Genomic DNA, 12,657 nt, shown 5'->3' on the forward strand with positions numbered 1-12,657 from the left:
ATGACAGTAAAATGCATTTTGACACATTATGTGTAAATAGAGTGTAACTTCTCCTTTTTCTGGTTGTACCTCGTGTCCATTCACACTGGTCATGTAGTCTCATATGCAAATAGGATAAAATGTCTGATTTATTCTCTTGCCCTTCATCTCCAGCCCTTTTAAATTTTGTTTTCAAAGTGGATCTGGCCATGTTGTCCAGCCTCGCCTGGAACCTGTGATCCTCCTGCTTCAGCTTCTCTAGGTGATGGAATTAAAGGCACTGGCCACCATACCTGAGGAAAATAGTTTATTTTGACCCAAATACTAATGACCATACTCAGGAATGTGTATTCAACTTATCCTGAATAATGTATGTGTTTTAACCAGGAAGAGATTACATTTTTTTTAAATACCAGGGATTGACCCCAGGGGTACTTAAGCACTGAGCCAGATCTGCAGCTCTTTTTATATTTTATTTTCAGACATGATGTCACTAAGTTTCTTAGGGCCTCACTAAGTTGCTGAGGCTGGCTTTGAATTTAGCTGTTCTCCTGACCTAGTCAAGCTGCTGGGGTTACAGTTGTGCCCCACTGTGCTTGGCTGACAAGGTCATTTGTAAAGGAAAGTTTTGTATGAATACATTAACCAATTGCATTGGTAGGATCATCAGATGAGTGGCTAAAGAAAAAAAAGCGGGGGGAGTTTCTGTTAAATACATTGTTAACTTTGGAAGATGGTGGTGATATGTCAGGTAAGGTTGGTAATATATTCTGAGAAGTGCATTTGTTTTGAGAATTTGGGACTAATATAGAAATTAAGGTAATTGGCTATGAAAGGGCTTAAGATATCAGATGAGAATTTTTGCCATCCATCCAGGACCCCATTTTACTATCCTCATGGCGGTGTAGTTTCCCAAAGTCACGTGGTCTGAAGGTTCATTGATATAGAGCAAGTTCATGGAGAACTTCAGTTCATACCTGGGAAAATCCTGTGCTTCTCTCTTTATCTTTCTTAGGTATAGACAGCATATCAGATTTCTCAGGCTGGTTTTCTTTTGGTACCTCAGAGAGTCCTATGTTCTCAGCCACTATCCATTCCTGGGTTGCCACCATATGCCCACAGCTGTCCTGTGCCCTGCATGGTACAAGGAACTTTAGGCCCTGGGTCAGCTCCTCTTAGAGGACAGCCTAAGTTGTGAGGTACAGCGTCTTGGGGGCTCAGCTGAGGTCTTGGGTCTAAGGAATGTCCCGGAACAGGCCTCATCTAGACAGCTAACTTCTTGGGATCTTGTTTTCCCCAAGCCTTGTTCCCTTTCCTTGGAGACAGGTGGACAGTCAGCCTGTGAATGCTGGTGGTGAGAGGCCATGTCACCAGTGATTCCTGACCCTTGCATTCTCTCACAGTGTGGAAGAGCAAAAACTCTCCCAGAGCATAAGGACCAGCCACCCCCGTGCAGTGCTCTGCAAATCTGAAAAGCCTCATAGCCTGGAGTCATGGCCTAGATCTCCCCGGAGAGTGATCATGGAGTATTTCAGTGAGCATGCCCAGGTGTGAGGATGTCCCAGCTGGCAGGGGGACCTTCCCTGCCTCTTGAGCCTGATATGTTTGCTCCCTCAGCAACAGCCATCTGTGGTTATCACTGTGAAATGATCTGCTCACTTATCTGAGGCCCAAGTTTATTTATTCAGAACCAAATATGATGAAATATGATGAAAGAGTGAAAAAAGAAGTGGAATAAAAAAGCCTACTTACATTTCCATTTAGTTAACATTCTAATTTATGGCAAGGTGCAGTGGTGCACAGTGGTACTCCTTACTTCTAAAGAGGCTGAGGCAGGAGGATTGAAAGTTTGAGGACAGCTTTAACAATTTAACGAGACCCTTAAATCTTGGTGAGACTTCAAAGACTTGGGATGCAGCACAGTGGTCAACTGCCTCTGGGTTCAATCGAAAGAATCAAAAAGAAAAAAAAATGTGCCTTATCTTTAATCCACCACTTTGGGAGCTGGGCTGTTAGATTATAAAATTTGGGAGTTACTTGAATACTCTGTCTACACTCACTGTGATCACTATAAGATTTTGACTGATCTTAAATATGGTCTCCTATTTTCATTATTAGAAGTAGTTTTTTTTGTTGTTGTTTTGTTTTTTTAATTTCACCAAGAAGCACAGCACACCTGGCCCTGGATTTCACAGAATTTTCTAAATTGCTCAGGGGTTTTCAGAGAGTGTAGATCATGGGAAAGTTCAGTCTCCTTAATCTTGGTAAGAAAGTATATTGTCTTTCTATTAATTTCATTGTATTTTATGCCTCTCATTTTGTATTTTTCCGATTATAAACATTTTTTGTCATTCATGTGATGTAGTTTAGTAGAGTTATATTGTGTGGGGTTTTTTATGTGTGTGTGTGTGTGTGTGTGTGTGTGTGTTTGTGTGTTTGTGCCCTGCTTCATATTGAACCCAGGGCCTCATGCATGCTTGGCAAATGCTCTACTGTTGAACTATATCCCAGCCCAAGAAAGTGGACAATTATTGATTTATTTACTTATGTATTAAGTGGTGGGATTTAAGCCAGGAACTTGCTCCTGCTTGTTGTCATTCAACAAATACTTTCAAGTTGGTGAAAGAATTTTTTGATGATGGGTGTGTGTTTTCCTAGGGATTAAACCCAGAGGAACTTGACCACTGAGCACATCTCCAGCATTTTTTATTTTTAAATTTATTTTTAATTTTGTTATAGTTGGAGATGGACAGAATACCTTAATTGTGTTGATTTTTTTTTTTTTTTTGAAATCTAAGTTTCAAACCAAGTGCCTCAAACATGCTGGGAATGTGCTCTGTCACTCAGTGACAGCCTCTTTTCCTGATTGTAATTTTTGATTAAGACCACGTCTGACTGTGTTTCTGATGGTTTTGCTCCATTGCTGAGACTGGCTTCAGTCTTGTCATCTTTCTGCCCTGACTTTCCTAGTTGCAAAAATTTTAAGGGGACTCCACCAAACCAGGAGTTATAATGAGATAAGTCACCCCATTTCTCTCAAAATGGAAACAGTATTGAAAATCAGTTTCCTTGCTTTTCTTCATAGTTTTGAAATTTGCATATATAACTCTTCCTCTTTCCTTTACTCATTCATTATTATGGAAAAGGTATTCAGGATGTAATATTGTTTCTTCTATATATATTTGTGAATCTTCCATGGTGTGGTAGTTGATTCATTTTTTATTGAATTTATTTTTCAGAGCAATTGTAGTCTTATATAGTACATTAGTTAGGGTTCTCCATTGGAACAGAATCAACAGGAAGAATGAATACAAAAAGGGGATTTGTTAGATTGTCCTAGGTGACCAGAAGCTGGAGAGTCCTGTGTGGCAGTCTGCTGGCTGGGGAGCTGGAGAACTAGTAGCTGTGCCGCCCAAGATGCTGAAGCCTCTGAACAAGAGGGATCAATGGTGCTACCCTAGTGTGAGATCCAATGCTTCTGGAAACTCCCTGGAGAATCACTGGCAGAATCAGCTCTGGAAGAGTAAAGAAGGAAAAGTTGATATCCTCAGGCAATCACAGCAGCAGTGGAAAACCCATCTGTGTAGAATCCAGCTTGCATCTGCAGCTGCTACCATGTTCTTGCAACTTTTATTCCATGCAAGACACCATCCTATGTGGATGACATTACCCACACTAAGGGAGGTTTTCCAGTTTGCTATCCCACATGCCAATCACTCCTAGACACAGCCTCATGGACACACCCAGAAGCCTATTAATCATTAGTGTCTCTTAATTCCATCAAAGTGAACATTCCAGTGAACCATCACCCATAGTATCATACACCTCTTCTCTCTAGCTTATAGTCTCCAGTGTTTTCAACATCTTGTACTTGGTATGCAATTCTTTTTATTAATTTCTAGATTCACTTAAGTAATGTTTGTGGAGGTATTTTGCATTTATGATCATGAGAGTAATTCATGGCTTCCTCATTTTATCAAGATAATTTTGATAATAATGTAACATATGCCTCCAAAGGAATTAGAAGGTGTTTCCTGTGCTTCTTCATTCTCAAAACAAATGTAGAAAATTGGTGGCAGTTCTGGAGTGTCTGGTGGCAGCCTGTAGGATGTCTAAAAGTCCTACATTTCACTTTTCTGATGGTAATGAGTTATTGAGTCAGTTTCTTTAGTAGGCAGAGGCTCATGTGTTTTGTGTATTTGTCCTTCTGTGTACGTTGTAAGAGATAGTCTCTCTGAAATTATTGGGCTACTTCCTCTAAGTTATCAGATTTGTGTCAAGTGCATGTTTATGATATTATTGAAGAGCCCATGGATGGTAATGGTGGCTATTTTAACTCTAATGGGTAGTGTCTGTGTCTTCAGGTTTCTTATTTGTTTAATGTTATTGTATTTCTCATACCTTTCTTCTATTTATTTACTTTGATGTTCTGGTATGGATTCAACCCAATGTCTCACTGGTGCTATATGTGGTGCTGAGAATGAAACCCAGTACCTCACACATGCAAGGAGAGTGAGATACAGCTTCGCCCCTGCTGATTTCTTGATTGTGGTTTCACCAACACCCCCTCTTACCCGCCTGTGCTTAATGAATACTTACCTTGCTCTTTTTTCTCTCCTTTCCTTAAGTACAAGGGTCAATGATTGCTTTCATCTCTTCTTTTCTGGAATGTGCTTTGGATGCTGTAGTGCACCATCTGTGCTGTTTCCCATTTTGGACTTTTATATTTCATTTTTCTCAACATGGTCACATTTGCCCTTAAATCACCTCTTCCTCCTGTGTCTGTTTAGAACCCTGTGTTGCATCTCCCATTGCTTAGAGGTTTTCCAGCTGCTTCTGATCTGATTTCTGCTTTAACTCCCATGTTCTTTGAGCCTACTTGGGATTTCACTGGCATTGCATACTTGTTGAGGTGAGGCTTATGGCTCAGAATGTGGCCTGTTCTGGGTGGTGGTACTGTGATCCTGAGAAGGCTGTGTGTTTCACGTTGACTAATGGCCAGGGAAGCCTTCCTGTCTTTTGCTCTGCTACATGATCACAGACCCAGCAGTGTTGTGGTGAGGTCTCCCAATGTAGCAGTTTATTCTTCCCTGTCCTGGGGACTTTGTATGTCTCTGCCTGATGTATTTTGACTTTTTTTCAGGTGCATGCATAATAACAATTCAAGAGAGTTACTTGAAAATTTAGCCTAGGGCCCCCACATCCTTTTAATCCTAGCAGTTCAGGACTCTTAGGCAGGAGGATCACAACTTCAAAGGAAGGTTCATCAAGTTAGGCACTGAACGACTTAGAGAAATTCTCTCTCAAAATAGAAATAATTAAAAATAAAATAGGGCAGTGAATGTGGCTTGTTATGCACCCTTTGGTTCAATCCTTGGTACAAAAATATAAACAAACAAATGAATAAATGAATAGAAACATAATTTATCCCAGGGATTCTGGAGTCTTGTCTTACTCAGGCATGGTCAATCTCACGTCTGTTATTTTCCACTCATGAGTTATGTTTTGCTGTTCCTCAGTATTCTTTGTATATTTTTTTAAGTGAATGAAATATGTTTCTTGGGGCTGGGGTTGTGGCTCAGTGGTAGAGCACTTGCCTAGCTGCATGAGGCACTGGGTTTGATTCTCAACACCATATACAACTGAAAAAAGTTCCATCAACAACTAAAAAATAAAAAAAGAAAATGTGTTTCTTCCTTTTTTCCTATTCTGTGGTTTCTGTTTGTTGAAGGCTTCATGCCTTTGCCTAGAGACTAGGTGTCTGAGCTATGTTTAGCAAATTATTTTGTATTCAGCTCCTTTGAACAATTTCCCTGAATGCTAGATCATCCAACAGAATGAAAACTGTAGCAGTTTCAGGGCTGACAGGCTGTGGTTTTGCAGACTGACACCCACCAGCTGTGCTCTCTGACATGTCACCATGAGGGCTGGCAACAGCTGCAGGTACCTATAATGCAGTAGCAGATGCAGCCAACAAAGTAGCAGAGAAAGAACAATCCCTCTTCAGGTTGAGCATAGTAAAAGTCCCAAATGTGTATGAGTCTTTAGGCCATTGGCAAGCTTGTTCCCATATAAGAAATAAAAAATTCACTCTCCAATATATTGCCCCAATTTTCTTTCTTGATGTCCTCAAAGCTTGTTTATGTATAAAAGTAAAAGCCATGATGTTCTCTGGACTCACGCTTTGGGAATTATTTTTCTGGGCTGTAGTGCCACTAATAAACTGTTGATGCCAGATCTCAGTGTCCCCTGGCCTCATTTCTCCGTACACCAGAAACTAGAGAATAACAGTAGAAACAGCAAAACCTCACTTGTCTGGTTTTTGTGAGTAGTTGTGCTGGTGCCTGTGCTTTAATACACAGTGGTGCTATTTAAAGCTCTGCTATGCCTTTGCTCTGCAGATTCCTACCTGGAGAGCATCCAGTGCTGAGCATGTGGGTCATGGTCCTCTTTTTAACGTTTCCTCCTAGTCTGTGTGAACTTCCTTCTTTCATCAGTATATCTCGGTGGTTTTATTTGGGGGGCATACTGTGGAGTAAATCCTCGGGTTCTTAACCACTGAATCAAATCCTCAGCACCTTCCCCCTTAACTTTTATTTTTGTTAACTTTTATTCAGGATTTTACCAACCTGCTTAGGGCCTAACTAAGATGCTAAGGCTGGCATTGAACTTGAGAACCTCTTGCCTCAGCTTCCTAGACCTGGAGGTTTTTAAAACCTGATTTTTAAAAGAAACTCTCTGAAGCTTTCTTGGTCAAATTTTAGGTGATGGTTGAGTGGGTAGACAATAGTTTGCTTTCTTGCTATTTGCAGGCTGTTTGTTTACTTAAATCCTTTTAAGGAATTTCTGCCTATATTTTATAGTGATTACTTCTGATGAAGAAGATTGAGAGTTGGTTTTAGGTGTTAATATATTTCCATGGCTGAGCTGGGGTTGTGGCTCAGTGGTAGAACACTCACCTAGTACATGTGAGGCCATGCGTTCAATCCTCAGTACCACATTTTAAAAAATAAATGAATAAATAAAGGTATTGAGTTCAATTACAATTAAAAAACAAAATATTTAAAATATATATATTTCCATGGTGATTTTAGTATGAATTGCCCAAAGTGGAAGAAGATATGCTGTGTGTAGTCTGGAGTGTTAGAGGGTCGGGCTGAAGGGATCATGAAGGTCAAACCATGGTTGCAGCACTGCACTCTTCCATATGACTGCTTCACGGAGCTGTTGGGAAACTTTCAGGGCTTTGGGGCATGATGACATTGTTGTTCTGATGGTTTGGCTTGGTTTCCACTTCTGTTCTATTTCATGGCTGTACTGAGATGATTCCAGGCTCCCTGCTGTGTCATTTTGCTCTGAATGTTGAATTTTTTTTCTTTCTTCTAATCATTAGGGAATTGTATAACTTGTTCTTCTACAAAACTAAATTTCCACAAGTGCAATGGTGCATGATTGTATTCCTAGCAGCCTTGGAGGATGAGGCAGAAGAATTATAAGTTTAAATGCTACCCTCAGCCTCTCACAAGGCTCTGAGGAAGTTTTTGAGTACTGTGTCAAAATGGCATGTGTGCTGGGGATGTGGCTCAGTCATTAAGTGCCCTATAAATAAATAAAATAAAATTTCTTGTAAGCTCATTAAATGTGTTTTAGTGTTTTACATTTGAATGTATAGTAAATGGATCTTTGTCTACAGAATTGAGGATATAGTGCCTTTGGCCACCCAGATTCCAGTTTGCCTGGACCATCATTGTGATCTGTATCCAAGACACCTGCTCTCACTCATCTTTCCATGCTGTGAAGGCCAGCCCACTGAAGCCTTCCTCATGGTCTCTTGCTCACCTGTGCTGATACTGTGCTGCTCAGGAGATCACATGTTTTAAGTCCTTGAGAATGGTTCTATGTCAGTGGCAGGGGCACCTTCTGGTAGGTGATATTTTTGGCTGTTCCATCATGCAGCAGACATCATAGTATTGTTATAATTATACATGGAGTGGCGTGTTTCACAACCAAACTGTGTTAGGTAGATGAGGATTCTGGGTTGAAACTCTGCTTCTTTACACACCCTGTAAATGCTTCTGTCTTAGGTTTGTTTGCACCACCATCATTACAGGCAGGAGGAAATTCTTTCACAATAGACACCAGTGCACATGTGGCCCACTCTTGACCAAAGTGTCCTTGAGTGGAACATGGCTATGTGGAACATGACCTTATGGTAGTGAAGTGACTGCTTTTCAGTAGGTTATTGACAATCCTTGCACATTCACTGTTGCTGTGAGATTTAGAAATTTGTGTCTACTGTTCATTAAGAAAAATGTTTTGAGACTTATAAAACCTTGCAATGTTGTTGTTTGGGCAAGGTGACATCTTTGGGTCATTGAGTTATAACTAAGACATGTTCCATCTTTCCACTTACCTCATTCTGCTTTGACAGTAACCTTGAGAAATCATTAAGTTTTTGTGTTTTTTAATCATTGTGCATGTTTTCTATTTTATTAATTTTGTTATGGAGAAATGCACCTGCAAATATCTAGTTGTTCTCTTCGTGTAATCCCACAAGATGAACGCAATCCCCAGTTCACAAATTGTGGCAACCCGAGTGTCAATTTGTCTATATGCTGTCTGTACGGGAATCTTCTTTGTGATCCATGCTCAGAAGTCATGGGTGGGGACTGTTCTAGGCATTTCCTTAAAGAAAGAACAATAGACTTTCAGAAAGAATCAAGAGATCAGCGAGTGCAGTGTTGTCTATATTAAGAGTGCAGGCACAGTGACCCACTGTGGTTGGCAGAATCTCTCTCAATTGCTGAGTTCTATGATTGCAACAATTTCATACTCTGTCAGCTTTCTTTCCTAAGGGTAAGTACTATTGGGGATGCTAATATTAGCTCTCCACAGCAGAGAAGGCTGTTAGGACATGTAATAGAGGTGTAACCAACAAAGTGACTCATGATACTGCCTTACTTCCTGTGAACTCACAATGGAAGGGAGTAAAACACTTAGTTGCTTGCCTTCTGAGTGGCCAAATTCTAGTGTTGAAATTTTTGTGAGGAATTGAGTGCAGGAAGGATTTGATGGAACAAATCATGGAATTAATCAGAAATTCATAGAATCCTGTGGACATCAAGCATGTTGAGTACATATTTCTTCTGCTGTCAATCTCTCCTGACCTCCACTATACATTTATGGGATATTTTAGATCTCAATGAGCTTTGAGGATGTGGCTGTGAACTTCACCCAGGAGGAGTGGGCATTGCTGGATCCTTCCCAGAAGAACCTTTACACAGATGTGATGCTGGAAGTCCTCAGAAACCTGGCTTTTATAGGTAATAATGATGTTTTTTTTTTTTAATTAATCTACTAGAGAACTCATGTTTATTTTGGTCATTTATTTAGAATATAAAAAGGTTATCAGTTATTGAATTATTGCAGCATAAAAGGCACCTACGATTTGACAAACCATTCTGTCTCCTAAAAATTCATAAAGATTGTTCTGGTTTCTCATTTTAGGAAACAAATGGAATGAAAAGAACACTGAAGATGAGATCAAAAATTTTGAGAGCATTCTAAGGTAATTGTGCTCACAAGAGAAATACTTGAGGGAATCTGAGAATGTCATATAATTTTTAAAACAGACCAACCCAAGAAGTATGCACAATTTGAAATGTATTTATTCTTATAATATTTTTCCCAGAAATATATACTTAGCTGTAACAGATATTCAGTCTTTTCAAAGTACTTGGCATGCCAAAAGTATATGAAATTCATGTGAATATCACTATTTGGATAATCACCATAGGGAAGCTGCATTGCAAAGGATTGTTTCCTTTCAATCTCTTGATTTTGAGGCAATTTGAACACATCAGGAAACCTCACCTTTACCTGATGTTGATAGTAATGTAAGCCTAGATCCTATAAATAAGTATAAAATCATGAATGAATCAAGCATTGATAATGTGCTGGTCATTCTTCAAAGAAGCCATTCGGTAAACTTCAACAGCCAAGAAGATAGTGTGGGGAAAATTTCAATGAGATTCCAGTTCTTACCTGGACAAAGAAAAATTTTAATAGAGTAAATCCATTTGGTTATTATATGTGTGTCAAAGACTTCATATGCCCTTCATTCCTTCATAGGCACATCACATCTCACTCTGGACACAAATGCAACAACCACGAGGAATGTGAAGAGAAGCCACGTGAATTTAAACAATATAGGCAATCCCTGGCTTTCCTAAAAAATGTTCACACACAAATGTTAATACAAACTGGAGAGGGACCTTACGAAAGTAGAGTACGTGAGAAAGTCTTCAGTCGTTCTAGTGACATTCAAAGAAATGGAGATACTCATACTGGGTGGCAACCCTATGAATATCAACAATGTGGTGAAGCCTCATCTTCTTCCACATGTGTTCAAAGTCACACGAGAACACACAGTGGACGTAAATCTTTTCAATGTGACATATGTGGGAAACCCTTTCATTTCCCTTCTTTATTTAGAAGACATGAAGGAACTCATTATGGAGAGAAATTCTATGAATTTAAACAAGATCGTGAAACCTTTATTTCACACACAAGTCTTCAAAGGCAGAGGATCACACACACGGGGAATGCACGTTTCAAATGTAAGGTATGTGGGAAAGACTTTGCTTACCCCAGTTTATTTAGAATACATCAGAGAATGCATACTGGAGAGAAGCCCCATGAATGTAAGCAGTGTGGAAAAGCCTTTTCTACATCCAGTTACCTTCAAATACATGGAAGAACACATACTGGAGAGAAGCCCTATGAATGTAAGCAGTGTAGAAAAGCCTTTGCTAGTTCTACTGACCTTCAAAGACATAGAAGAACACATCCTGGAGAGAAGTCATTTAAATGTAAGCAGTGTGGAAAAGTTTTTTCAAGTTCCACTGAACTTCAGAGACATGAGAGAACACATACTGGAGAGAAACCCTATGAGTGTAAGCAGTGTGGCAAAGCCTTTGCTACATCCAGTAACCTTTACTCACATGAAAAAACTCACAATGGAGAAAAGCCCTATGAATGTAAGCAGTGTGGCAAAGCCTTTGCTACATCCAGTTACCTTCAGATTCATGGAAGAACGCATACTGGAGAGAAGCCCTATGAATGTAGGCAGTGTGGCAAAGCCTTTGCTACATCAACTTCCCTTCAGATTCATGGAAGAACGCATACTGGAGAGAAGCCCTATGAGTGTAAGCAGTGTGGAAAAGCCTTCACTAATTCCTCTGGCCTTCACTCACATAAAACAGTTCATAGTGGAGAGAAGCCTTATCAATGTAAGCAGTGTGACAAAGCCTTTTCCAGGTCCATTAGCCTTCAGATACATAGAAGAACACATACTGGGGAGAAGCCCTATGAATGTAAGCAGTGTGGAAAAGCCTTCATTCAATTCTCTGGCCTTTACTCACATAAAACAATTCATACTGCAGAGAAGCCTTACGCATGTAAGCAGTGTGGCAAAGCCTTTGCTCGTTCCTCTGAGCTTCACTTACATAAGAGAATTCATACTGGAGAGAAGCCTTATGCATGTAAGCAGTGTGGCAAAGCCTTTGCTGCATACAGTAGCCTTTACAGACACAGAAGAAAACATACTGGGGAGAAGCCCTATGAATGTAAGCAGTGTGGAAAAGCCTTTGCTAGTTCCAGTGACCTTGCCAAACATGAAAAAACTCATACTGGAGAAAAGCCCAATGAGTGTGAGCAGTGTGGCAAAGCCTTTTCTACATCCAGTTACCTTCAGATTCATAGAAGAATGCATACTGGGGAGAAGCCCTATGAGTGTAAGCGGTGTTTCAAAGCCTTTGCTAGCTCCAGTGACCTTCAAAGACATGGGAGAACACATTGGAAAGAAGCTCTATGGTTGTAAACAATGTGTAAAAGCCTTTGTTACATCTGCTCAGCTTCACTTACATGAAGGAACCCATAGTGCAGAGAAATCATACTCATGAAAACAATTGGCAAAGTCTTCCTTTAATAATGTTTCACTCTTTAACATGTAGTAATTTTTCTGTAGAAAAATTCTTTGAATGTGAAATGTGGGAAATCAATATTTCTTGTCAAAGTGAAAAAAGTGCTCACATGTCCAAATCAATCAATCAATCTATCTATCTATCTATCTATCTATCTATCTATAGTACTGGGGATTTAGTCTGGTGGTCATCTATCACTGAGCCACAACTTTTTTCCTTTTTATTTTGAGAGAGGGACTTGCAGAGTTCTTTAGGGCCTTGCTTAGGTGCTGAGTTTGGCTTCACATTTGTGATCCTTCTGCCTCAGACCCCGAATCTCTGGGATTAATGGCAAACACTACTAGATCCAACTGAATAAAGCTTTAAATGTGAAGAATTTGGAAAATTCCATTTTTCCTGTTGCCTTCAAAGTCATTTCACTCACACTGGAAAACATACCCTCAGAATGAGGAAGATTGGGTACATTCTGTCAGCTTCCCATCCCAGTCCTGCTTTCCTTCTCGTATATGAAAATACAGAGAGAAGCCCTGAGAATGTGATTAATGTGGGAAGTCTTCTAATTTTCCCAGTTTTTTATAAGGTCTGGGAAGACTCTTCTGGAAAGATTCATGCCAAAATGAATAAATCATGTTCAAGTAAGTGTTCAAGTGTTTCCGTTTTGTTCACTTGTATGAAAGGACTCATACTGTGGAAA

At 39.8% G+C, this 12,657-nt stretch overlaps 1 protein-coding gene across 1 annotated transcript; it reads left to right on the plus strand.

Moving 5' to 3' along the window:
* The first annotated feature begins 9,181 nt into the window (after window positions 1-9,181).
* LOC113177977 (uncharacterized) lies at window positions 9,182-11,942 on the plus strand. The gene is given in 5 exon segments (XM_077793682.1): window positions 9,182-9,302; window positions 9,487-9,547; window positions 10,111-10,172; window positions 10,500-11,829; window positions 11,831-11,942. Coding segments are annotated over 5 exon segments (1,686 nt in total).
* The last annotated feature ends 715 nt before the right edge of the window (window positions 11,943-12,657 follow it).

Source organism: Urocitellus parryii, chromosome X (genome assembly GCF_045843805.1).
Source record: "Urocitellus parryii isolate mUroPar1 chromosome X, mUroPar1.hap1, whole genome shotgun sequence".
In the NCBI taxonomy this organism is placed as follows: Eukaryota; Metazoa; Chordata; class Mammalia; order Rodentia; family Sciuridae; genus Urocitellus; species Urocitellus parryii.